Here is a 27,860-nt window from a genome sequence, read left to right as displayed (position 1 = left end):
GCTTGACCCTGTACCCCAGGACATAACCCTGTGCACTATGTCTGTTCATCACCATTGACCAGCCTTTAACTGGGGAGAAGTTTCCCCTCCAGGCTGAGGCAGACTGTAACCCCATGATACACTGCATGTACTTTCAGATTTATTTTTATTAATGTCGTTCTATTTTTAAGGGTGATTTATTTTTATCACCATGAGAGAGGAAGGCCTGTGGTTTTATGGCAGCACATAAATCCTGTCTGGATTTCAACCTTTTCGGGTCAGGGATTTTATCCTCTCTGTGAGCATCCCAAGCGATGGGTGCCAGGGATTCCCCTGCCCTCTGCCTTCTCAGGCTGGACAGAGCATCCATGAGAATGATGGACTGAAGTTTGTCCTCTCTGGAGGCTGAAAGCCTTCAAAGTTGCCCCTGTGAGAGCAGCAGAGCCAGCATTGAAGTCCTCCAGTCTTGGAGTTTGGTTGATAACTGCTGAGATGTGCAGGGTGTCTCTGCTTCAGCCCGCACAACTGAAGAACGAGTCAGAGCTCTTCACTTTTCGGTCTTGAGGTTGTTTATTAATTCTTATCTATAAAATTTTCTCTCTGCCCAGCCGAGATCTGCTCAGTAGGGCAGCCACAGGCACTCTGTGTTGTCCTTTTATACTACAAACTACATATAACATATTTACACTTAATTCCCAATACCCATCACCTGTGTTAGACAGTGCACTTCTACTCTAAACCAATCCCAAAGTGCCAACAGCACTGCAGAAAATGGAGAACAAGAAGAAGGAGAAAGGCTGGACACACCCAAGTTCCTCCATCTTGTCCCCATAACCCCCATACCAAAAATCCTAAAATCTACATTTTCACCCTGTGATCATTTTGTTATTACACCATTCAAATCTGTGTGACTTTCAGGTCCTCATACAAAGCTGGTAACTTGCTCCAAGGGTCACAATCAAATCCCCAGGTGCTCTGGGCTGTGTGCCAGGGTCTCTGAGCCCCCCAGTGGGGTCCTTGGCAACTCTGGGCACCCGGAGGGATGTGCTGAGTTCTGACACTCCAGCACATTTATGGCTAATTTGCCTTCAGCCATACCCATGGCAGTGTGGATCTGCCTTGTCCCAAGCTCCCTGGGGTGTGGACAGACCTCTGTGGGCAGGATACTTGGTGGCAGTGCCATGGGCTCCTGGCACACCTTTGGACAGAGAGCCCCAGGAGACATGTATTCTCTCTGGTGACACTCAAGCCCAGCACATTCTTTGGGTTGGAGTTTGAGGTGGGATTTGTCTGCACAATATATTGACATGTCACCCTGGACACTCAGTACTCCTTCAGTGTGGAGAATAATTCCCAGTGAAAACAGAGGCTCTGAAACACTAGGAAATGCCAAAATCCACTTTGTCACCTGACCTTAATTTGCCTTCCCTTGCGTCTCTGTCGTGTGACTCACTCTGTAATTAAATGATTGCTGCCCCTCTGACAAATCTGAAACCTGTGTTGTGAAGCCCCAGCTCATCAGAGCATTTCAGAGGGAGCACTGACATCTGCACACGAGCAAAATGTCATCTCCCTCATCCCTCCTGCCTTGAAAACAGCCAGCCTGGTTGGTCTGACTGCAGACCCAGAGACAAATGGGCGCTGCTGGGATGTGCACAGTGACCATGCCCAGCTGCCACATCAGATGGGACAGGCAGGATGGGCTCCTTGGCTGGAGATGCTCAGCCAAAGCCCCCCATCCTCCTGGCAGGTGCTGCCTGTGCTGTTTGGGACCAGAACAGGGCAGGTTTGTTGTCTTGTGGGACGGGCTGTCAGCTCTCCTCACTCTCCATGTTTTGAAGAGCTGTGGGAGCGCTGCTGGTGCTGCTGCTCGTGCCACGCTCTGGGATACCCCTGGGTACAATCCAGGAGTGCTTGCTGCCTCGCTGGCCTCCCTCACCAGCCTCCATGAGAGCATCCCTTTCCAGCAGCATATGCAAATCCTGATTTGTGAGCACAATTACCTGCTTTGTATGCACAAAACCCATCCACTTGCACATTCTGTGGGCATTGCTGAAGAGACCTGCTGGAGAATCAGTCCCTGAGGGCCAAATGCTGGAAGAAACAGCCTCTGATTTTGTGCTGTCAGGCTTGCTGGAGCAGTGGCATAAATGAGATGGATAGCTACCTTGATTAGCAGGTGCAAATGTGTTGAATTTTTTTTTTTCCCCATCTATAAATCAGGCTTTTCTTCATCAAAATTCTCACATTGCATCCACAATTGGTAGCCCTCCCCCAGTCCCCAAAGCATGAGCTTGAAAGAACCAGATGAAATGTAGTAGCAAAGGTTCTTTTCTGGAAATTGGCAGGAGGAGATATAAAACAAAAAAAAAAAAAAGAAAAAAAGGGTTTCCATCATCATCCAAATAGGCCAGTTTGTCACCAGAGCCACAGATGGTACTGCTGCCTGGGTAGGACAGGGGTGTGTTGTGGGCAGGAGGCAGATGAAAGTCATTTTACACAGAGCTATTTTTTTTTTTTTTTTCTTTTAAGGGCAACCTGTTAAAGGGATTTGGAGGTTGCAGAGCTGAGCATGTAAATCAGGAGATGACCAACCTTGCTGAGGGTGTGTTTGTGTTTATGGAAACAGCCACCCCTTCCTATAGTTCAATTTAATACCATGCAGGTTCTGTGCACACCAAGTAATATTTGTTTGTTCTTGCGCTCCTCTGCTATTTTCGCTGTTTCCTGGTGCCTTTATTGACTCAGACTTTTATAGGACGAGGTTCTGTCTCTCCAAGGTATGGAGTTTAATAACTTGGTCAAATCCCATGTAATATGCCATTCCTTTTCCTGTGGTGGCACAGCTTGCCTCGTGCACCAAGCAGGGCAGGAGGCAGTTAACTCCCAAGCTAATTTAGCTCCAGGCTGGAGTGTTATACATAAACAGCAATCAAAACTCGTGCCTGCCAGGGGCCGAGTTAAGGTTATCTCTGCTGTCTTTGCACTCTCATTTTCTGCCATTAGAGTGTTTAATTCTGCAGCTGCTAATGTTCTTGTAATGGCATTTTCTGTGCTTGTCTAAAGAGCACGGGGAGGAGGGAAGAGGGATGGGTTTTGCTGGATGGAGCTGCTCCTGAGCCCATCCCTCTGACTGGGCCATCCAGCCAGTACTGCAGGGGCTTCTTATCACCGGCCGGGGGTCTGTGTACAAATCACAAATGGGACAGGGCTACTGAGGAACTGCCTTGAGCTGTTTTATTTTCCAGCATCAGTCTCATTCCATGGTTATGACAATGGGAAGATGCCACCAGCTCACATCCCAGGCAGCAGACCAAGAATTTAATGTTACAACTCACTTTATAAGCTTCTTGACCAATCACACAAAGCAAAAGCACATTGACAGTAGTTCCATCCAACCCCTGTAAGCACAGGTACCTTTGGTTAAACAATGCTTGCTTATTTCAAATACAATACCTGCTTGTGAGCCTTAAAACACAATGCACAGAGCTCCATTATTAAGCTTCAAATTTCCTACTAGATAAACTTTTCTGTAGCTTAGGGAGTTATTCTAGACAAGCATTAATACACAGACCATTGTTCTATATTTCCTTGCTTTTCTACAGTTTAAATAATTTTTCTGCTGACCAGTCTCATGGCTACTGCTTAGCTCCAATCACACTTCTACTGTCTCTGAGGCCTGCCTTTTGCAGCTTTCCCCAAAACCCTCTGATTTTGTAGATTCCCACAGCTTCTCACCCTTCCATGGCCAGCTCTGGGGCAGTGCCCAGCCCAGAAGGTGACAGCTGTGCCACCCTCAGGACCTTTCTGCTTCCTTGCATCAGCTCATGTGTTCCCTGCAGGTGCTGTGTAGGAGCTGAGCAGATGATAATGAGAATTAAATCCATGCAGAGCTTAAACTCAGGCACAGTCTTTGGAGGTTAAGCTTGCACTTAGGTGCTGTGATGGATGAGGTGAGGAGGGTGACTTGCAGCAGGGATGGAGGAGGGATAACTGTCAAATTCACTCCAGGTTTTCCCTCCATGCTCTGTGCCAGGCCAGCAGGGCAGGAGCCACTTTCTTTGTCTTGTTCTTAGAGTTCTAAACTGCTTCTGGAAAAGTTGCATTTCTCATCAGGATGAAGCAGAGGCTCAGGTTTGGATATGCCATCCCTGAAGAGCAGGAACAGCAGGTGCCACGGGTAGGAAAGGAGCTTTTCAGAGAGCTTTAGTGGGAGGCTGGGAACGTGGTGCTGCAGCTCTGAGGCTCAGTGGCACTGAGGATGCTCTGCAGGATGTGTGTTTCCAGAGAGGAGTGGACACAAAAGCTGTGGCTGAGCTCTGTATCCCTTTGGGTGGGAGAGGCAGCCCTGAAACAGGTGTGAGTGTGTTTGTGTGATGCTCACACTGCTGGGAAGGTGTATGTTTATACCCCACAGCCTTTGGGATCAGGCTGCCACCCCAGCTGGGGTCTGGGCTTGTCCCCAGCACATACCTGTGCAGCTGAGGCACAGCCCTGGCATAGCAGGGCATTCCTGAAGGACAAGGATGAGTTCCTGGAGGTGCTGCCAGGAGGGAATCAGGGACACCAGCAGTGCCAAGAGAAGGGTGACAAGCAGCAGCTTTGCTCCACCACTGCCAGAGCTCCTCCAGCTCCTTAAATAAAAGTGCCAGTGACAGCACAGAGCAGCTTCCCTGGGAGCACAGGGACTCTGGGAGCCTCCATTCCTGCTGTGCACTGGGTGGGTGGATTAGGGGGATTCCTGCAGCATTATCACCACAGATCACTCTCTCCATAATGAGGCTAACAGGCTTATCCTGGCAGGCTGATGGTTCATCCTGCAGCTCTGCTCTGCTGCTCCCAGGCCCTGTGGGGATGGGCAGGAAGGGTGTGGGTGCAGTGTGAGATCCCATTCCAGCAGAAGCAGAGTGTAGTGAAGGAATAGTTCAGCAACTTTCAGCTTTTCTATATAAAAAAGAGAGCTAAACCCTCCACTTGTTTAATAACACACTGGAAATACAATATTGGACCTCCAGAGCTGAGCACTGGGACCTGCCCTCATTTATGCTGAGTGAGCAGTGATCCTTTGGCTGGAACAGCTGAATTATTGCCATGGATTATCCAACCTGGTTTGTGCTTCTGAATCCAAAGGCAGGGGAAGGACTCTGCATGGCAGGGTGCAGGGTGGTGGCAGTGGGAGCAGGATTCTTGTCCTGGGGGTTGGTAGATCCTTATTCATTTACGCTCCTGCAACAGCTGAACATTACACAGAGGCGTGTGCAGGACCTGTGGAAATTGCATCCAGCTCCAGGTGCACTTACTTGTCAAACTTGGTTACTTTGGTTGACTTTGGCTTCAAGCTCAGCTTGAATCCTAACTCAGCTGCAGCAGGGCTGAGTGGATAGCTGCGTCCATCTCGGATGCAGTTGCTTTGAACAAAACCTCTTTAGTTTGGCCTTTTGATGGTTTCATTTATTTTAGCAGCATGTTGAAAAATACATCCTAAAGAGGGCTTGGAGGTATGGAGCCCTGTTCCCCCCACTCCAGGCACTTTATCAGGAGTTTTTCATTCCATGGGGAATCAGCATCCTCCCTGGCTCAGCATTGTCTCTGGGAAGCATGGGGACAGACTGAAAATAACAGAGTAGTTTGGGGGGCCAAAGAAGGAAGGTGTATGCTGTTGGGGAGAGGGCAAAACCTCCTGTAAGAGCACAGCAGGTTCTGCTGAAATTTTTTGGAAGCCTCACTAATTGTCAGTTCATGGTTCTTGACAGAGGAATACATCCTAAAACACCTGACCTGAGGCGATGGAGTCCTCTGTGTTCCAGCACTCAGCTGATCCTGTTCTGGGAGCTGTCCTATCCAATTTCCAAACCCTGCCCAAGGGGTGTAGATCACCCTGGGAAACCTGTGGAAAGCTGATCCCCCCCTCTCTCCTGCCCTGGATCTCCTCCCCAGCTGGTGGCACCACTTGCCCTCTCACTTAGTGAAATAAACCTCCCAATAAACCTCCCAATAAAGTCTTGAGCACCGGCTGTAGCTGCTGAACGTCCAGGATTGGAGTCGATAAAATCAATATTTCCCCCGGTTGATAGAGTTCCTCCTTCTGATGCCAAACTGAAGGAGCAGTAAACAAGCCAGCAGGCAAAATAAACCCTCCTGCACCCTGGCAAGGGGGTTCCCCACCCTGCACCCCCAACAACAGATATGGAGAAGGGTTTGGGCCATGGGATGCTGACCTCTGTTGTTTTTTTTTTTTTTTTTTTCTTTTCTTGCTCTAATTTCCGTGGCAGGAGCCGAGAGTGAGGCAGTGCCCCAAAGACTCCCAGCTCTGCTTCGCAAGCACTTTGAGATGTCTCTCATTTGCAGAGCACATATTTGTTATGTAATAAGCGCCAGGAATTAATGATCCACAGCACGGCTGGGGAAACTTGCGTACTAAGCACCCAAGGAAAAAATAACTTTTCTTTTTTTAAAATCACTGATGGAGCCATTAGGACCTGTGTTTTCCTGCACTGAGACCGCCCCAGCCCCCAGGCAGGGCAGAGCTGAGCAGGGCCAAGCGCTGCCATCCCTCTCCCAACTCTTTCCCTTTGGAGCAGCAATGTTCCTGCCGCTCCTGTTATGAATCATGAGGTTAGCAGCTTTTGACAGATCATAAATCAGTGCTTCCAAGTCGCTAGGACAAATCCCAGGACATTTAATCTTTAATATTAGACGCGTTTGAGGCAGTGAATATTTCATGAAGGTGCTGTTGCATTTTAGCACATCATTAGCCGTCTCTTTCCCCCCCCCCCCCACCTCTTTCCTTTTTTTTGCTGCCTCTCCCTTCCCAGGCGTCTCTTCCTCAAAAAATCTCAGTGGTTGAACCCCCATCTCGCTCCCTCCTGACAATAAAGCTCTTTACTGTAATCCTTGTGAGGCATTTTAAGATCTTGCTTAAGGAGGAGCAGGCAGGTAGCTGCCACTCTGCCTTGCCACTGTGAGGGGGGTCCCCACGTCCCCAGCATCCTCCCCATGTTCCCACCTCGGCTTGTTTACAGCTCAGCTTTGCTGCACTGTCAGGCGCGATGGGGAGAGGAGGGGAGGGTGGGGGCAAACACTGGCAGCAGCTTGTAGCAGGAACTCCACGTGCAAATCCAATTAATATTTTGATTTTGCTGTTTCTTGCTCCGGGTTATGTATTTCTACCAAGCACTGAATCAATTTGGGCCAAGTGTGGGTTTTGAATCAATTTGAGCCAAGTGTGGGTTTCTGGTGTGGGAAATGTCTTCTCCTGCTGGCAGAGAGCAGAGGGGAGCAGGGCTGAGAGCCCCTCCATTGTGGGATGGGGACACAGCATGGGAACTGTCTGGGGAGGATTTTCAGCATTTTAGTTACTGTATTTACAAACAAGAAAGAGCATTTTGCTCACATTACTAACATGATCCATGATTTATACAAAGATCTTGCTCAGAGATCTTTAAATCACCAATAACTCAAGACCATTTTCCACTCACCTGGTGGCTCTGTTAAATGGATCTGAATTACTGTAATCAGACTGGCATCAAAATTAGGGGGTTCTGCACCTTTCAGTGGGAGTTTGGGCTGCAGGAGACTCTGCTCTCTTGTGCTGGTGTCAGATGGCAGAGCAGAGTTGGGAAGGGGATGTGGGATGGGTTTGTGGTGCCCACCTTGGGCATTGCACATGGGGACACTGGAAGGTCGAGATCCCTGCTGAGGAGTGAAGCCCTGGCTGCAGGACTGCACAGGAACACGGGTTAAGGACAGATCTTCTGCATCATGAAACCCCATCCCCAGCTACATCATGTGGGTTGTATAATCCTCTCCCTGAGAATAACTCCTATAGTGGATATTTTTGCCCCCAACAAGGGTAGAGAATGATGCAGCTGACTACATCTTATCAGAAGGCTAATTAATTACTTTATTATACTATATTACTCTATACTATATTATATTACATCTAAACTGAATCTGCCAATCACTCAACTGTACAGAATCTCATGACTGTCCCAACAGTCCTGACACACACACTCTTGGCCCTGACAGGCCAGGGAAACAAAACAACATCACTTTGGATAAACAATCACCACATTGCATTCTGCTTTGGCACAAACACAGGCACAACAAATGAGATATGAATTGTTTTTCCTTACTCTAAGGTTCAGAGAACGTGAAACCCAGAAATATTCTTGGGTTGAATTGTTCCTTGCTCTTCTCTGTGAAGAGAAATGTGGCGACAAACCACAGGTTTCTTACAGCTTTCCACATCTCCTTCGGGTTTGATGTGGGGAGGGATGACTAGTGGGTTAGCTGGTGTAAAATTTTCTGGGTCTCCCAGGAGGCTGGGGGAGAATAGAGCCAGGGAAAGTATTAGTGCAAATCCTTCTCCACACCTCCTGGGGGCATCTGGAGCCCAAAGCACTCCAGAGGAGGGCAGCCGGGGAGGAGGGCCTGACTCTGCAGTCACTGCCATGCCTGTGGGGCAGAGCCATCTCACCCTTTGCCTGCTCTGTCCTAGGAGAGTGCAGCTGCCACGAAGGGTACGCGCCGGACCCCGTGCACCGGCACCTGTGTGTGCGCAGTGACTGGGGACACAGCGAGGGGTGAGTGGGGACACGGGGCTGGGGGGCCCTGCCCTGGCCTTGGCTTGCGGCATCTCGCCCTGACCGACAGGGCGGGGCCTGGTTAGAAATGGGCAAACTTTGCTGGATTTCTCCGAAGCTGCCAGCAACTAGGACCCTGCAAGTCCTTAGAGCCCCAGACGTCACCTTTTAACTGATCCCCAGACCCTGGGGAAATGTCTTCTTTTTCACACGGAAAATGGCCTCCGTTTGCGGCATCTCGCTCTGACCAACAGGGCAGCGCCTGGTTAGAAATGGGCAAACTTTGCTGGATTTCTCCAAAACTAAAGCTTCCAGCAGGTTGGACCCTGCACGTCCTTAGAGCCCCAAAGGCCTCCTTTCAATTGATACCCAGACTCTGGGGAAATGACTCCTTTTTCCCACAAAAAATGGCCTCCGTTTGCAGCATCTCACCCTGACTGACAGAGTGGCACCTGGTTAGAAATTGGCAAACTTTGCTGGATTTCTCCAAAACTGAAGCTTCCAGCAGGTTGGACCCTGCACGTCCTTAGAGCCCCAAATGCCACCAGTCCATCCTTCCTAGGAATCCCACTAATCCTCATCTCAATAACATTCCCAGCCCTCCTACTACCATCCCTGGATAACTGATGAATCACTAACTGACTCTCAACCCTCCAACTATGGTTTATTAACCTAGTTACAAAACAACTAATAATACCTCTAAACAAAAAAGGACACAAATGGGCCCTGATTTTAACATCCCTCATAATCTTCCTCCTAGCCAGACCCTGAGGAAAGGATTTTTTTTCCCATAGGAAAATGGCCCCCGTTTGAGGCCACTCGCTCTGTCTGACAGGGCGGCACCAGGTTAGAAATGGAAAAACTTTGCTGGAATTCTCTAAAAGTAAAGTTGCCAGCAACTAGGACCCTGCAAGTCCTTAGAGCCCCAAAGGCCACTTTTCAACTGATACCCAGACTCTGGGGAAATGACTCCTTTTTCCCATGAAATTGGCTTCTGATTGCAGCCTCGCGCCCTGTCCGATTGGGCAGTGCCAAGCATCGAAATTGGCAAACTTTTCTGTATTTCTTCAAAACTAAAGCTGCCAGCAACTAGGACCTTGCAATTCCTTAGAGCGCCAGACGTCACCTTTCAACTGATCCCCAGACCCTGAGGAAATGTCTTCTTTTTCCCATGAAATTGGCCTCTGTTTGCGGCATCTCGCCCTGACCAACAGGGCAACGCCTGGTTAGAAATCACCCTGGCACATCCCTGTGCCACTTGCCCAGCCCAGGGATGTGCTCAGCTGCTTTTGCCCTCTCTCCTGCAGGCCCTGGCCCTACACAACGCTGGAGAGGGGATATGACTTGGTCACGGGAGAGCAGGCACCAGAGAAGATACTCAGGTGAGTCACAGGAGGGTTCAGCTGGGATATTTGGGAAGGGAGAGCCATGAGGACATCCCAGTGTGCACAATCTTTTGGTCAAATGCCAGCTCATTCTTGTGCTGGTGGCAGGACAAGTGTCATTTGGCTGTGACAGACCTGAAAGATTTGTCCATGTTGGCAAGCAGAGAAGGGTTCCCCTCTTGTCCCTTCAACAAATGTGAAGACAGCATGTACAGAAACTCCTCCTGGAATAAAATGAAGATTTTTCCCATCCCCATGTTCTCCTGTCACATCTCAAGTAATTTCTTTCCCTTGTGGCTTTCAGGAAAAGACAATCACTGACTTATCTCATGATGCCACCACTGCTCTGCCTTTTGAGCAGGCAGTGGAGGGCCACCATGCCCTGTGGTCACTCTGCTCCTTGTGATTTATTTTTCCTTCGTCCAGGTCCACCTACAGCTTGGGTCAAGGGCTGTGGCTGCCAGTCAGTAAGAGCTTCGTGGTGCCCCCTGTGGAGCTTTCCATCAACCCCCTTGCCAGCTGCAAGACTGATGTTCTGGTGACTGAAGATCCAGCAGATGTCAGGTAGGAAGCAGATTTCTCGTTTTCTTCATGCCTGAGTGCCTACACTGCTCTTTAAATTGTTATTGAGGATGTAGTAATTTCTGTGATGATAAGTTTGATTCATTTCCTTCCAATAAGAAATCTGATGTGATTGCTCTCCAGGCTCTTTGGGCTGATGGGTCTAGGCCAGGCCTGAGTGTGTAACTCTGAAATCTGCCAGTACAGGCAGGTGAATTGGTAGGAACCTGTGGCAAGGTAATTTGAGAGTGGCTTAAATGTAATGTTAGATTGCAGTGCTTAAATGGATGCATTTACTGGGATGGAGGGGCTGTCATCTTTCTGAAACTCATACCCATATCACATCTACCTGGCATTGATATCTGCTGGGATGTTCATGAAGGGTGAAAGGCCATGTTGCTCATCCAATAGTTACACAATTAGAGGGGTTATTTTCCCTTTTTGGAGTTCAGTGAATGCCTGGGCATTTTGCTGATCACCTTGGTGGTGGTTACGCTCTTTGGTCTGGTTTACAAGGGTTTAACTGTAAATTATAAGGGTTTCATTCTGAAGGTATTTAGTGTGTATTGCCCTCTCTCCCATTAAATTAAGATTGAGCATGTGACTGCTGGGTGCCAGGGAGATTTTTTGTTCCATCCCTCCCTCCTTCCCTCCCTTCCTTCTTGCTGCTTTCTCCTGTTGACTCCAGACACAATTTCCTGACTTGAAAATCCTTGCTTGTATTATGAATCATCTCCCTGGGCACCAGCAGGATCCTTGTGTCCCCCAGCCCCTTCTGTCTTGTATTTCCCCAAAGTGATGAGGAATGGATTTCCATTCTTCTGTCCCATCATCTTGGCAGGGCTGTAGTTGAAGCAAGTGCCTACAAAAGCTGTGGTAGAGCCAGGACTGGCATCCAAGGTGTCCTCACTTCCAAGTGTGTGTGGTTTTGTTGCTAATTAGTGCTTGTTCCCTTTTCCTGTGAAAAGAGACAGTGGTACATATCCATCACAGTTTGGCTCTTTTAGGCCCATTGCTTTTCTTGTCTGCAACAACTTCTGCTTTTCATTTGAGAAAGGAAGGGGTTTATGCTAACATTTTCCAAGCCAAAGTGCCAAGAGAACATTATTTATTTCTTTCCTCTTCACATCTTCATTAAAAGTGCCTCAGTGAAGGTAGAGGCTCAGAAGCTTGTTTTCTGCTCCAGTGCAGTAATTGTCTCTGGGCACTGCTCCTTGTGGAAAAGTCTCTGTTGGGATGGATGAATGCCAAGCAGGAGGAGGGGAGGCTTTGGCACAAAGCTGTTGCCTGCTCCCCTCATAAATGCAACCTGAACTGAGAATTCCAGGTATAAATATTGGAGTGGCTCAGGTAGAATATGGGAGGTGTGAGTTCATGGCACTTGTATCTTACACGCAGGAGTTGCTGAATTATTAAAACTTTAATAAACGCAATAATAAATATTTGATGTTGAATTATGGAAGGTTTCGCAGATACAGTGAGAAGTGAAAAGCAATCTATTATTTCTACATTAGAACTGAAACACTTCTCAAACGAGGAGCAGCAAGCTTGGGATCCTCGTCACCCCAGGGTGGGTGGAACACTCTTCTGAGGTTCTTGGGTGCTTTCATGCAATGACACAGATATTTTCAGAGCTGCTTATCTTGTAGCCTCTTTGCTTTATCTCTGGACTCACTCAAGGAGCTTCTCAGGGGAGTTTTGGTGGTTCAGATGTTCAGGTGGTGATCCAGCATGTCAGGTGGTCCAAGGTGTAGGGTTCAAACATAGCCATCCCTCTCTCTGCCTGAATGGGTTTCCTGCCTTTGGGACTGTGGCAGCACAGCTGTCCTTCCATGCTGGGAGCTCCTGCCGGTGAATCACAGAATTATTTGGGTTAGAAAAGGCCTCAAGGATTGAACCCAGCCTGTGACCCATCCCCACCTTGTCACCAAGACCACTGCAATGAGCACCAAGCTCACTTTTTGAATATTTCCAGGGATGAGAATTCCACCACCTCCCTGGGCAGCCCTTTCCAATGCTTGACAGCCCTTTTCCAATAAAGAAACTCTTCTGAACCTGCAGTGCTTGGGCTTTAATACAGCCCCATCTCCATGCCACAGAGCAGACCCTGGGCTGTGTTCCACCAGCTGCAGCACAGATGTGCCCCATTTGCTGTCCTGTGTCACTGTGATGGTGGCTCAGTGCTCTGTTCCTCCTGTGTCTGTAATAACGAGCGTGCTGCATTCCTGCAGACCTTTCATTAGTCTGACACCTTTGGCTCTGGGGTCACTTGTCTTGAAGAGCTTAATGGAGGGAAATGGCAGAAAGCCTGCTTTGGAGAAAACAAGTGATGAAGTCTTTACAACTCAACGGGTTAAAGGTTCAAATGTGGTCTTGTGTTTTTATGAAGATGTTTGAGATGCAGGGGGACAGGTGAGGTTTGGCCTTTCAGCAGCTCTCTGGGGAAATGCTGCTTCCAATGCTGTTCTCTGTGTGTTTCACTGCTGGGCAATGCAACAAGCTGTACTTTGGTGGATGGGAATGAAGGGCCCAAACCTTCCCCTGCTGCAGCCAAATCATGAGAGAAAATTCCAGAAAACAGGAGCCAACAGGATTTGTGCAAACATCCCCCTCAGGATGCTCCAGGGGCTTCAGGGACAGGACACAGCAGTGTGCAAAACTTGGTGCTGGAGGTTTTAGGGCTGTGCATCATAAATTAGGAATGAGAGTGCTTAGAGTTAATGAAACTTGCATATATAATTTATCAGTGACCATATTGAGCATCCCTTCCTCTACCCCAGAGTCTGATCCTGTGCACAAGGATGGCATCAGTCACAGCCTGGGACTGTGACAGCCACGTTCACGGTGACGTCTTTGCTCAGATGAGCTTGGCCAGCAGTGCTGCAGGGCTGTCCCCACAGCCTGGGCTGTCCTGGCTGGGCAGACTGTCCTTGCAGTCTGTCCTGCATCCCCTGCCAGGACAAGAAATACATCCCAGTCCCACCTTGTCTTGCTTGTTTTCAAGACCCCTCTTTGTTTCCCTTCCCATCTCTTTCTCTTTTCTGTATTTCTCCCATAACCTGGTGTTAAACACAGTAGTCTAAAAATTTTGTTAAACAAATTACTGTTAGGTGTTCAATCCTTCTGCTGGTCTTCCCTGGACACCTTCCCATCTCTGTCTGAGCCTTTGCAAGGTGCAGCTTGCAGGAATTGCTGTAATTGTGGCAGTGTATAGGAAGGACCCACAGCCCCCAGCTCCTGCTGCCCCAGCACGGAGCATCCCTGCAGGGATAATGAAAGCATCCCTGCAAGGGATAATAAAAATATCCCTGCAGGGCATAATAAAAACATCTCTGCAGGGGATAATGAAAGCATCCCTTGGGGCACACACAGAGCTGTGGGGGACCAAGAGGAGAGGCAGCCCTGGGGGCAGAGCAGGGCGCTGGCAGACTCCCAGTGGTCACGGTTCAGTGTGCCACCCGCTCTGCAGAAAAGTTGATAATTTCTGTTGAGCAGCCATAAATCAGAGGCACGAGCCTCAGCTGCTGCCTGACATGACATACAGCTCTATCGTTATGGCAACCATAGAAACAAATAAAAGCCTTGCCTTCGCTTGACAAGCCTTTGAGATGTCCTGATGGAGAGACAAGTGTTCAGCAGCAGAATGAATTCTCTTGAACTCGCTGTCGATTTATCTTCATTTTGCTCCCAAGTGTGCCCCTTTGCTCTCTGAATTCTTTGCCAAAGTACAATAAACTGGATTTTTTATTTCTGCTTTTTCCTTATTTGTTTGTTATTTTTATTTTCAGTTCTCTCAGAGGCAGAACACTCTGCTCCCCCTCTCTGTGCCCTCAGAGTCCTGTCTTCTGTCAAGGATGGGAGCCTGGCTTTTTCTCCCTGCCCATGGCATTCATCAGCTCAGCCATGCTGTGCTCTTGCAGCCTCATGCTGCCCCAGCCTTACACGCATTTTGAGTGGTATTTTGAAGGGGTTTTGCAGTGATTTGGGCACTTGTGATTTTGCAAGTCAGTGGTGATCACTGTGGTGTGAGGCTCCCTGGGAGTGGAGGAGGATGAAACATGAAGTGGATGAGGAAGGCAAAGGGTATCTGGAGAGTGTGGAAACAGCTTTGCTGTCCCTGCTGTTTGCAGCAGCAAAACTCACCTGTCTGTGCCTTAACCTCCTTGCTGGTCTGCAGGAGCACAGATGAATGGGTGCAGCTGCAGGTGAGCATCCCTCAAGGTCAGGAGGTTTGTGTGGGGTGGGATGGCATGCAGGCAGAGGGCACCCTGCCAGCTCTTCTTGCCATTTGTGCAGGGGATACCATAGGAAATTGGTCTTTTTTCCCTTATTTTCTTTCTGCTGCCCCGCCTAGAGCAGAACAGGGTGTGATTTCCAGGTGCTCAGTGCCATGGGGACCCTCAGCCAGGAGGCTGGGGCAGAGGAGAAGCCCCTTTTGCAGGCTGTTCCTGATCAGGGGTCTGTGGCTCTCCTGCAGAGCCTCCTGCTCCGTTGGGGCCAATAAAAAGGTGTGAGTGGCTGCAGTCCATGGCCATGATGAATGGACAGCTTTGCATGGTGGAGCAAATTGATCATTGCATCAGCAGGCACAACTCACTCATTTCTGCAGATAGGGCAATCCATTACTGTGCACATCACAGAGACACCCTCATCCCCACAGATAACACCCCTGGGCTCTGGCCTGCACTTCTACCACCCCAAGACACTGTTGTCTCTCAGAAAGTGGTGGAGAAGCATCTTTTGGTGCTTAACACTGGTATGGAGGCAGCCTTTTGCCTCATCCTGTGGGGAGGAGGGACAGATGCTTTACAGAGAGGCAGCCATCAGCCCCTGTCCTGCAGCTGTCAGCTGAGCTCTGTCCTGGCTGCTTACCAGGATTTTTCCTCCTCCCTGCCTCCCTCTGTGATTTATGAGAGCAGGTTAGAGGAGTCATGTACGTCTCACTTGGCCACGGGGGGACTAAATGGAGATGTAATCTTGCAGCAGCCATCAAGGGGTGAGCAGCAAAATAGGAGAATTAGGGAAGGGGTGTGATGGGGATAGAAGGGAACCTCCCCCCCAAAAATGGAACTGAAATCACCCAGGAATTTCACCAGAATTGAAACATGGATCAATCCAGCATCTCTGGGACAGTGCAGGAGTTTTACTGCCCTCAAGCTGTCTCCTCCTGGTCCATCAGCCCTTGGCATCCTTCATGCCCACAATCCAGGGAACATTTCAGCCTGCCCTCAGACCAGGCTTTTAGTAACTCCTGCTGCAATAATGCTGAGCTCCACTCTCTGTGCTCTGCTGTGTGAACTCACTGCGTTTTTGAGGTCTTAATGCTGAGCCGTAAAACTGCACAGAAAATGATCAAACCTCTTAGGGACAGGGGATGTAAATTTGAGCCTGGCTCGTGGGCAAATCCTTCACAGGGAGCACCAGCTACAAGTTTGGCAGCTGAGCGGTTGCAGTTCCTCTTGTCCGTGGTGCTGCAGAGCCCAGGAGGGAAAAAACCCCAGCGAGTGAACAGATTTTGTTTATATGTTTACTGAGACAATTAAAAATACCCCACACTTGCCAAATCTGCAAACGCTGTCTCACACCCAGAATGATTCCCTTTGATGTCTCTGGGATCTCCTGCCACAGAGAAGGGTTTGGCACTGGGCTCTGCAGCTTCTCCACATTCTCCATATGGATGTGCTGCTGTAGCTGTGTGTCCATCCACCCGTCCATGCAGGATCCTGCCAGGGCTGAGACAAGCACTGAGGGTTTGGAGGGGGAGGCTGGGCTCTAACACGCTCTGAATGCTTAGCAAAAAGGGTGATGCAAGGTAGCAAAATCAGACCCTGGGTTCCTGTGTTGAAAGGTGTTTTTCCCTCCCTGTTTGATGTTGTTATTTGTTTTTATGTCGCTGCCTTTGCTTTCTGTTAACCAGCGGCTGGAGTATGCTTTGTAGCTGCCTGTTCAAAGCACAGCCCCCTGGCCTCTCTCTTTATACAGACTCTCTCTACTATTTTTCCTGAATTACAATTTTTTTTACCCCTATTTGAGTTTTATTACCTTTGCTTTTGTTTGCATTTCCTGCCTGAGAAAGGGACTAGAACGTTTGCAGGAAGAAGGACCAGGCAGCTCCTGCTGGGATGATGCCTAGGTGGGACAGTGACACTGAGAAATGCCTTTTATTCAGTTATTTGTTAACACAAATCAGTGGAAAGAACTGGCACTATCCAGAAACCAGTTCTGATGAGATTTCATTTGCCTAAAACCTGCCCAATGTGGACGGGACCTATTATTGTGCTTGAGTGGGTCGCTGCTGGTGAGAGAGAGACGGTGAATCTTGTTTCTTGATTAGAAGGCTGATTTATTAAGATATTATATATAATACATTATTACTATACTAATAGAATAAAGAGAGAGGTTTGCAGAGCTGCTAGGCTAGTCTAAGAATAGATAGAATGAATTTACAACAAAGTTGTGCCTAAGGACTGAGTCTCTGGCTTACACTTTGTGATTGGCCCTTAATTATAAACAAGAAGCATGAGCTAATCAAGGTGCATCCCATTACATTCCACAGCAGCTGATAATAATTGTTTACCTTGTCTTCTGAGGCCTCTGGCCTCCAGAAGACACAGAAATCCGAAAGAAAGGATTTCTGTGAAGAAATGTCTGCGACAGGGACCTACTCTTCCTTTCCTGTTTTTATTTCCTGTAACGATTGCTGCATCACTTCAGCCAAAGGACAAAACTAATAAAATTCAGTGGAGCCAAAATGTTTCCTGGGAGTGTGCCAGGAACCTGTGACAGGCTGCACAGCCAGGGAGGAGAAACCACCTCTGTGGAGACGACAGGAATGGAGATGGACACAAGCAGGGCATCTTTGTCCTTCTTTTAGGGCATTGCAAGAAGATGCTGTCCCTTGCAGGCATGGGAAGGGCTCTTGGAAAGGGCTGGGGGCTCAGGGAGAGTCCCAGACTCCCTTTTTTCCTGGTAAAGCCAAGATATGGTGCACTTGGAAGTGAGACCTCCAGGTTGATTTTTATAGGGATTTATTAATTGTTAAAGCAAATAGGGGATGCAGGTGCTGCTGCAGAGGAACATGGTCTCACTGAGATGACAGGAATGGAGATGGACACAAGCAGGGCAGCTTTGTCCTTCTTTTAGGGCACTGCAAGAAGATACTGTCCCTTGCAGGCTTGGGAAGGGCTCTTGGAAAGGGCTGGGGACTCAGGGAGAGTCCCACATTCCTTTTTGCCAGGATATGGTGCACCAGGACATGGAAGAGAGACCTCCAGGTTGATTTTTATGGGGATTTATTAATTGCTAAAGGCAAAAAGGGGATGCAGGTGCTGCTGCAGAGGAACATGGTCTCACTGTGGAGGGATGAGGGACAGCAGCTCAGGCCGAGGGGCAAAGCTCCTGTTTGATTTTCACCCCAGGGCTGGGTACAGCCAGTGACCCATGGCTGTGCTCCATGAAGACAAGTGAAGTTAATGAGTTTCAGCTCCTGCTGCCCTCCAGAGATTTTCCCCACTCCAGGATGTCACCCTGGCTCTTGGGGTGATTTATTAGGAAAAAAATGCCCTTTGTGACTTTAGTGCAGCACTTTCCAGGCAGCTCAGAGTAACTTTGCTCATGCTGTGCTGCTCCTTCTCATTCACATTTTCCACATGCAGGAGAGAGGCTCTGCAGACCCTGCCTGGCCCTCTCACCTCCAGACAAAGGAGCAAAAACAGCTCAAAACTGAGTTCAGAAGCAGCAAGAAGTTCAATTCGTGGCTTACAGGCAATTCCAGTGTTGCACAGGGCAGGAATGGTGTGTCCTGTGTGGCCTTGCCCACTGGCTCACAAAACCTTTTCATTCTTTGTCAAGGTGGGTCAGACTGAAAATCCACTGCCCTTTGCCTCCACTCTGCACAGGTTTTGTATCATTCCCCTTCTGCTCTGTGCATTTGGTCTCTTTTTCTGATTTAGATGTTTTGAGTTCTTGTCAGGGCTTTTTCCAGTCTCCTCTGCTGACAGCAGAGCCAAAAGCAAAATCTTCCTTGACTTTTTCCTGCTGCTCATGTTTCAGTCCCAGCAATCTGGGGGGTGGTCATGCTTTCCCAGGCACTTTGATGGGAAACTTAACTGTGTTAAGCAAAATATTGTTTTCAGGGACTAAATCAAAGAGCAGTGCAAAGCTGGAGAGGTTTGGAAGAAGGGCTGGGGAGTGAGCGGGGGGAAAATAACATCAAGAAAATTAGGTGAAGCCTTGCAAAAAAATAATCCCATCTTGGGAATTGCCCTGCTTTCACTGCCTGAAGAATTACCGTGCCATAATCAATTCAGCTCTTGATGTTTCCTGCGGTGTTTTTGATATTATGAGATGTTATTGACTGCAACCAAGTGCCTTTTATCAAAAGTTAGATGGGTGCAGTTGGGGACCCTCTGCTGCAGGCTGTGCCACGCTCAGGGCTGGACTCCAGCAGTGCTGATCTGAGGGCAGTGCTGGGCAGGAGGGATGGGGATGGAGCACAGGCTGTGTGTGACCCATCCAGGGCCTGTTTCACCTCCAGCACAGGGAACAGAAGGGGCTCACATGGAGCAGGCTGCAGGGGAGCCCTACAGTGGATAAAGAGCCCCCAGTTGCACTGGGACACTGTGGGATCATCAGGGTTCCCCAGATGGAGGAGGAATGAAGGAATCTGACTCCATGTTCTTAGAAGGCTAATTTATTATTATGTTATGTTGTGTTATATTAATATATATATATAGATATATAGATAGATAGATATAGATATATACATAGAATATATATAGTTCTTAGAAGTTATTATATTCTATATATAGAATATATATAGTTCTTAGTTCTTATAGTTCTTATATATATAGTTCTTAGAAGGCTAATTTATTATTATATTATATTATATTATATTATATTATATTATATTATATTATATTATATTAATATATTTTATAGAAAATATATTTATATTATATATAAATATATATATTGTGTATGTATATTGTATATATATAATATATATACAATATATATTGTGTATATATATACACAAGTATATATACAAGTATATGTACTTGTAGTATATATACCACAAGTATAGTATATTATATTTAATATAATATACTAAACTATACTAAAGAATAGAGAAAGGATACAGACAGAAGGCTAAAAGATAAGAATAAAAAACTCATGACTCTCTCTCATGAGTCTGACACAGCCTGACCATGATTGGTCATAAGTTAAAACAATTCCCATGAAACCAATCAAAATGACCAGTTGGTAAACAATTCCAAAGCAGCAAAACACAGGAGAAGCAATCAGATAATTATTGTTTTCATTTTTCTCTGAGGCTTCTCAACTTCTTCTCTCAGGAGAAGAAATTGTAGGGAAGGGATTTTTCGGAAAATGTGACGGTGACAGGACACGTTCAGGAGTGTTGGCTCAGCAGCTGGATGAGTTTTGTGGGAGAACTTACCCCTGCCTCCTGCAAAGAGGAGGTCTGGGCAGTGCACAGCAGAGTTCACCCCAGGTGTCACAGGGCTGGAGAGCTGCATGCAAGATGATATTTCACTGTATGTGCAAGGCAGAGCTGTCCTCTGTCAGTGCCAGGCTGGGGAGGGTCCCCTGCTGCTGCTGTTCTCCTGTCCCCCTGTCCCTGCCTCCCACATCCATCCCAGCCCTGCCACGGGGCTCTCTCCCAGTAGCAGCTCATGGGGAGCTGTGCAGAACCCAGCAGCACACAATTAAACCCCAGCTAATACTTCAACACTCCCCTGCTCCTGCCCAGGGCTTAGAGTGACACAAATGAAGCAGCTGAGCATTAAGGCAGGATGCTGTGTAAATATGCACTGAGCTTTTGCAGAGAGAAGTCTCTTCATTCTTTTGAGTCCACATTTCCTTTATTTATTTATTTTTTTAAATTTCTTTCTTTATTTTTTTTAATCAGTGTGTATCAAACACAGACAGGCCAGAGCTGGAGGTGTTCGTTCTGACTGTGGGTGCTCTGGGTTTGGACTATGGGTTCTCTGTTCTCTGGAGAAATTTTAAAATTGTTATGATAAAGTTGTGATTGAATAGATAAATGGCTCATCAACTGATGGAATCACAGAAAGACAGGGTGGTTTGGGCTGGAAGGAACCTCAAAGATCATCTTGTCCAACCCCCCTGCCCACGGTAGCTCACACTCCAACCCCTTCCACTCTCTTGCCTGGGTGCTGGGAGCTGAATCCAAGGGGAAGGAACACTCCTGGGTTTGTGTTGATTCACCTCAGTACCAGATCAGGGAGTTAAAATAGTTTTTTTGGGGGTTAAAACCCTTTTTTGTTTTTTTGCCTGAACACAGCTGATAAGTGATACTGATAGAGGAATAGCATTGGCAATATTATTGACCTAAAGGGCTTTTCATGACTTTTCAGGGAGAGTTACAGGATCCCTTCTTCCTAGTAAAACTGGGATATGCATCACAGGCAATTCATTATAAATGGAAGCCTCCTTTTTTTTACAGAATCATAAAATACCAAGTTGGAAGTGGACCCCGAGGAATTATTGAAGCTTGCTTTATATAAAGGGGAAAGAAAAGGAGCTTTTAGTATGGAAAACTTCACTGCAGTAAAAATAGCACCTGGCTTGCTTAAAAAAGCACAAGTGGGCAGCAGATGGGCTTGGAAGCAGCAGGGGTGGCTGAGTGTGGGGGACACCACCTGTAATTGGGGAGCAGCAATGCAAATCTGCTGCTTTCCAGGGTGGAACAGAAACTGCAGAAATTCCTGCCTCAGAATGGGAGGGATGGGAGGCTGCTGGACATTGTCCTCCATCTGTCCCTGTCTCTTGGTGCCATTCCAGCTGTGCAGCTGTGGGTGACAGGACATGCAGGGAGCTGGGAGCCTTCCCACAGATACTCCAACCACCTCTCCTACACACACATATCTTTAAAGCCCTGAATCACCAGGTCAGGCAGAGCATTCCCAGAATAGCCCAAACAATCTCATTTTTGGGGAGGGGGTGTCTTTGGCTGTGCAAAGCCCAGCTGGAGGAGCTGCAGTGATGTCCCTGAGCTCTGAGCTCTGGCAGCAGCTGTGACAGCATGACCTGTGTCACTTGCTCAAATGGACTTTGAGTTTTGCAAGATTCATCCAGCCTGTCCAGGCTTTCCCAGTGGGAGCAGGGCTGGGGGAGGTTTGGGCTGGGCAGGCTGGAGTAGCTCAGAGGGAGCTGAGCTGGTTTGCAGGGCCAGCTCAGTGTCTGCATTCAGCATCCCTGCTGCAGGTCAGGCACTCACACAGGCACTGAGCAAAGCCATCAAAATAAAACCCAACAGCAAGGGCTGGGTTGTGATATTTTCTGAAAAATCCCTTTGCCAGGATTTCTTCTCCTCAAAAGAGGAGAAGACTCAGCTTCTCCTTGTTTTGCTTCTCTGGAATGTGGTCTGGAGATCATTTATTCAAAGATGTGAATTGTTTTTAATTGATGGCTGACCACAGCCAGCTGTGTCAGACTCTCTGAGTCAGTTATGAGTTTTTATTATTCATTCTTTTCCAGTCTTCTGATGTATCCTTTCTCTTTCTTTAGTATAGTTTTAAAATATAATATAATATAATATAATATAATATAATATAATATAATATAATATAATATAATATAATATAATATAATATAATATAATATAATATAATATAATATAATATAATATAATATAATATAATATAATATAATATCAGCCTTCTGAGAACTTGGAGTCAAATTCTCATCTCTCACCTCATCCTGGGGACCTCACAACACCACACTGGGTGACCTATTTAGGAAATCCAGGGCTCTGCTTGGACTTGGTGCTGCACAGTGCTGGCAAAGTCAGCCCCACATTTCTCAGGTGCATGAGCTCAGGGTGATGTGGCCACGCCTGTGGGTGGACTCTGCCACAGGGACAGACTCCCCAGCCCAATGGAAACAGGTCTGTGCTGCTCACCCTTGCCTTGGATGCAGGAGCAGGACACCTGTGGCATCCTTCAATGGCACAGATGTGCCAAGGAACTCAGGGAGTTGAAAATCCTGCCCACCCAGGGGGTGGAATTAATGGGACAGACAGAACAAACATAGCTCTGGGGTGGGTGGCCTCACTCAGGCTCAGTTATCCTGTGACAAAATCTTTTTTTGGTAGGATTCCCTCTGGCTTGGCCAAGATGCTGTTGGCAAGGAGATGCCCTTGGCACTGGGGATGGCACTGGGCACTGCCCCACCCTGCTCTTGCTCTCTGAGCTGGGCACTGGGAGCCTCGTGGGGACAATAATCCCTCTGACTTCAACACGGACACACTTTGCTGCCAAACTCCTCCATTCTCCAGTGAGATCATTAGTGTGAAAATCAAACAGGATCAGAGCCCAAAGGGCTTGAGAAATGGTACAAAAAGCTCCCTGTCACATCTCCCAGCACAACCCAAAGGCTGTTTCTGTACAGACTCTGGGCCACCTCGTGGTTTCATGTCAGTCCTTATCCATGTTGCTTTACTCATAAGTTCTGTGCACAGCTCTGTCAAGTTATCTGCTGAAGTCCAGGCAGATCAGGTACTTCTCTTTCCTTAAAAAAAGGGAAAAAAAATCTTATAACAGAAAGATAAGGGACGAATCTGATATTCTTCAAAATCAAGAGGCAGACACCGAAGGAGGGGACAGGGACCAAGTGTTACCCTTCTGTCACTTGTCCTGCCTGGGTGTGCCTGTGCATGGGATTGATCCCTGTGGGAATGTGAAACCCCTCTGCTGGGTCCATGAGCTTCACAAGCTGCCATTGGCACATCCAAGATCTTCCAGAGCTTCCACCCTGACCCCATCCCAAGGTCTCTGCTCCCCTCATTGTCCCCTCCCAATGCAGATACCCCCTGAAATCCCCCAAACAGGAGGAGTTCCCACCTTTCCTGGTGACAAAATCAATACCAATGGCTTCCATTAATATTCTGGGAATGGCAGAGAAGATTGACTGCCTCATTAGCAGGCATCGTGTGAAACTCTGACAATAATTAACAACTCAACGGTCTTATTTGCTGGCCTATCACAGAAGTATTCAATCAAAAATGTAATTTGCTCGACGCTCCCATTTACCATAAAAAGAATATTCCTTCAAAGTTTTAAATAGACTAATTAAGAGGGAAGAAATACAGGGGAAAAAAATTATTAACAGTATAGTTTTAATGGGAAATTACTGGAGCGTATTAATAATGCAATAACCATTTTTAACAGCTGTCTGTCAGTTTGTGGGCCGGGGTAATTAAATTAGTCACTAAAGGGTCACTCAAATTAGGTGCCAGAGAGCTGCACCAGGGCTAACAAAGGCACACCAGGAGAAATGCTCTGGCACAAGGAGAAGGGGGAGATGGTGGTGTTGAAGTCAGAGATCCCCAAGGATCCTGCAGAGCTGGGACAAGGAGAAGGAGGAGATGCTGGTGTTGAAGTCAGAGATTCCCAAGTATCTTGCAGAACTGGGACAAAGAGAAGGGGGAAATGCTGGTGTTGAATTCAGAGATCCCCAAGGACCCTGCAGATGTAGGACAAGGAGAAGGGGGAGATGCTGATGTTGAAGTTAGAGATCCCCAAGGACCCTGCAGAGATGGGAATCCCTGGTCACAGAGGCAGCAGCACCTGCTTGGTTCAGGTGTACCAGGAGCAGGGCAGATCTTTGTGCTGGCAAAGGCTGGGAAATAATAATGAGGAAAAGTCTTCTGTGAGCATGATCATGGCCCAGGGTGGCCTCTGTGACATCTGCTTCAGCCTGGTGCTGCTCAGGTTTTTAATCTCTTTTCCAGAGCCAGAAGGCAGCGATGCAGGGGATTTTTGGCAATTTCTTTCAAGGCTTTTATATTCTGCGGGTTTCAGACTTGCGTTCCCCCCTTCCTCCACCCCTTCCTCCCCTCCTGAAATGAATTGCAGTTAATTTTGGATGTTGTTGAGCCTGGAAACACATCTTTCTTGCCGCCAGCCCATTAAAAAAATATATTTACAGTTCCATAAAGCAAAGGCAGCTGCCAAGGTAACGTCCTGCTGGCTCCCTCGTGTTCCAGGAGCAGAGTAAGGATTTGGAGAGGTTGGGTTTGGATTTGCTTCTGTGAGCACAAGGAAGATTTTAAGCCCAGCAGAGAGGTTTCAACCTGAGAAAATCATTCTGTCCTGCCTGGGGAGGTCTTGTAGGGACCTGGGGTGTTGGGTTCAGGGCCAGGGGATGCTGCTGCAATTCCCTTTTCTTCATCCCTCCATCAATCAGGATGTGGATGCCTCTGGCTCTGAGCAGGAGGGGGTTACACCTTCCAGTGTGATTTTTTTTAGGTTTCACCCATTTTCTCAATTTTGTATTGAAGTAGGACCTTTTTCCATAGCATGACTGTGTGGAAAAACAATCGGCCACAAAGCAGTAATCAAACCCTAGAGGAAAACCTTCATCCATCAAAGGTACCAAGCAAAGTGGTGGTTGGGGTGTTTGGAGGGCACAGAGGTCTCTGAAACCATGACCTACATCGAGCAGAACAAGGACATAAATTTCCATATATTGGCTGTACATTTGGGCTTTTTTGGGCAACTTTCCTGCTCTTATTTTACATTTTCTCACTCTCAGGACCTGCAGGTGACAGAGAGGATGGCAAAGCCTGTGTGTTTCCCTGAGAGGTTTCGATTTTCATCAATCAACAGAAGGGTTTTTCCGTAATTCTTTCTCACATCATCTCCATTTGAAATTTAACTGTGGAGATGCCCTGATCTCTCTGAAATGCTTGGGGCTTTTTCCTGCTCTTTTTCTATCATTAAGACATGTATAGAGCTAGAAGTTGCTCCAAGTGGGTGATATGGGCAGGAAATGGCACATGGGAGTTAAATACTACCCAGTGGAAGCAGCTGTGGTTCTGATGTTGGCTCCTCACTTCAATAGGAGCATCCCAGGTGAAGGGAAATAGTAAAACCCACCAAAACCCACCAACAGAAAGAAGCCCAAACCTGTGCCTACCCTTCCTGCAGGCTGGATGGGCACTGGGGCAGAGGCAGGCCCTCCTCAGTCTCCACATGAGGGGGAATTACAAGCTGTATAGATTATTTTAATGGCCGTATTACTTCCAACTGTGCCTCCACCATCTGTTCTTCCCCAATTACAGATGCAGAAACCCAGCATGTTTCCCCATTCGGGCTGTAGAGGATGAAATACAAGCCTTGTAAAAGGCTGTATATTCTCCCAACAATGCAGTTGGCACCTGTGAAGTTTTCCTGGTGCTTCTGCCAGCTTGGGATGCTCAGCCTGGTCCCTCTGCTCTGCATCCCAGCCCATTTCCCTGTCCATGGGGGCAGAGGGAGCTGTTTAATAAAAGGGAGAGGCTGTTTTGCTACAAGATTTGTCTAAGCTGTGTGGGGCAGCTGAATTATTAAGGCTGACCAAGCATCTCAAGTGCTACAAAACTCGACAAGAACCTCTTACCTCCGGCACAGTGATAAACAGGATTGAGGCACGGTGGGAGGGAGGGAATTAAGATAGGACATCAAAGAGTGGATTCCATCAAGTAAATCATGCCATTGCTCCAGTAAAAGAGCCCCTAAATGTTTTATTAGGGATTTTCAACAACTACCAAAATTAAGATGGAAGGGATGAATTATTAAAACATAGATTAACTAAAGCAGCTGCTGAATTAAACATGAAAGGTGCTTGTCGGGAGGAGCACAGCCACTGTGTGCTGCTGCAGGCACCTCAGTGCTTCAGCCAGAGTGCTAGAAGGGTGTGCAGAGGGTGAGTGGCAGTGCTGGGAGCATGGGAGAGCCACAGGCTGCTCTGCCAGGTCAGGACTGCAGTGCCAGGGCATGGAGAGATGGCTGCAGGGTCAGCAAAGCAGGATGCCAGGTGCTGCAGAGGCTCAAAGGAGGGGGTTCTACCTGGGGGGATGCAGGGTGAAGATGTGCAAGGGGCAGCCAAAGAAATGATTCTGGTCCTTGTAGCCTGAAAAATCCTTTCTTTAGGATTTTTCCTCCTGAGAAGCTAAGAGGCCTCAGGAACAAAATGTAAACAATGATTATCTGCTGCTGTGGAATGCAACAGGTGCATCTGTGATTGGCCCATGTTGGTTGTTTCTAATTAATGGCCAATCACAGTCAGCTAGTTCAGACTCTCTGTCCCAGACACAAACCTTTGTTATCATTCTTTCTTTTTCTATTCTTAGCTAGCCTTCTGATGAAATCCTTTCTTCTATTCTTTTAGTATAGTTTTAATATAATATATATCATAAAATAATAAATCAGCCTTCTGAAACATGGAGTCAGATCCTCATCTCTTCCCTCACCCTGAGACCCCCGTGAACACGGTCTCAGGTCCTCTGTTAAATAATGCAGGGAATGCAGGTGGAAAAAGGAGATTTGCCTGAAGTACTTGAATCAGGACCTGAACTTCCTTCTCCTGTGTGTTAATCTGGTTTTACCAACTCAAAACCACCTGTGGCAGGGCAGGGACTGAGAAAATGGGACTGGGACAGGGACTGGGGATTGGCTCAGGGGTTGTGATAGGCACTGGGCAGCTGCTCCTCCACGTTTGATCTTATGGCATTGGATAAAGGTAAATGAAGGTTTTTAGGGGTCAGAGAGTCCCAGGGTGAGGGGATGAGTGAGGAGGGTTCCTGTGGCCTCAGTGCCCCTGAGACAGGACATGATTTGGGTGATGCCAACATCTGGGAACAGCTGGAACAAGGGGTCTGTCCATGCCCCTGCATAATTAGGCCACATTGCTCTGCCCCTGGTTTGCTCCTTGTGCTACACCTCTCCCACCTGTTAAAAATAGAAGCAGTCTCTTAAACTCTGCCTAAAGCAGTGTGATCCCAGTTTGGTGTTTCTGTGCCCTCACAGTACAACCTGCTCTGAAATTCCCCATGCCAGGATATGGCAGCCTGTGCAGGTAAAGAGGGAGAGAAAAGGAGGTAAAGAGATGCTGTGTCACTGTAGGACACAAGCACACACCACTGTTCTCAAGGTGAAAAGAGGGAGTTTATTTTCTGACTCCAGCATCTATAGTTTTCCAAAAGTGGCAGTGGATTGGAGGGTGACAGTGCCACCTCTCCAATGACATTGGACACACCAACAGTCCATCAAATTTCTCCTCCTCCATAAAAGAATGCAAAACAAGATATTTACAGAAAGTGTGTGAAAAAGTTTGCTACAAGAATGTAAACATCAGAAGGCTCAGAAAATCTTAAAAAATCAGGGAGACAATGCTGCTGTCTGTGGTTTGTTTTGTACCAGCCCCCAGGATTGTGGGAGCATTGTGGGAGCATCATCTCCAAGTGCAAAGCATAAAACATGGTGGAAATTTCTGTTTGTTCCCTCTCTCTTTCTTCTTCCCCAAGATGTTCAAAGCTCTTCCT

General features: G+C 47.6%; 1 protein-coding gene across 1 annotated transcript in view; it reads left to right on the top strand.

Annotated features, from left to right (window-relative positions):
• The window catches only part of ASTN2 (astrotactin 2), a 358,016-nt gene that overhangs the window by 145,341 nt on the left and 184,815 nt on the right, over positions 1–27,860 (top strand). Inside the window, exons 8-10 of the mRNA XM_059486464.1 lie at positions 8,480–8,564; positions 9,872–9,946; positions 10,376–10,513. Coding sequence (XP_059342447.1) covers positions 8,480–8,564; positions 9,872–9,946; positions 10,376–10,513 — 298 coding nt within the window. The remainder of the gene's footprint in view (positions 1–8,479; positions 8,565–9,871; positions 9,947–10,375; positions 10,514–27,860) is intronic.

Source organism: Ammospiza nelsoni, chromosome 20, assembly GCF_027579445.1.
Source record: "Ammospiza nelsoni isolate bAmmNel1 chromosome 20, bAmmNel1.pri, whole genome shotgun sequence".
Lineage (NCBI taxonomy): Eukaryota > Metazoa > Chordata > Aves > Passeriformes > Passerellidae > Ammospiza > Ammospiza nelsoni.
This window is presented reverse-complemented; position numbering and strand designations above follow the sequence as displayed.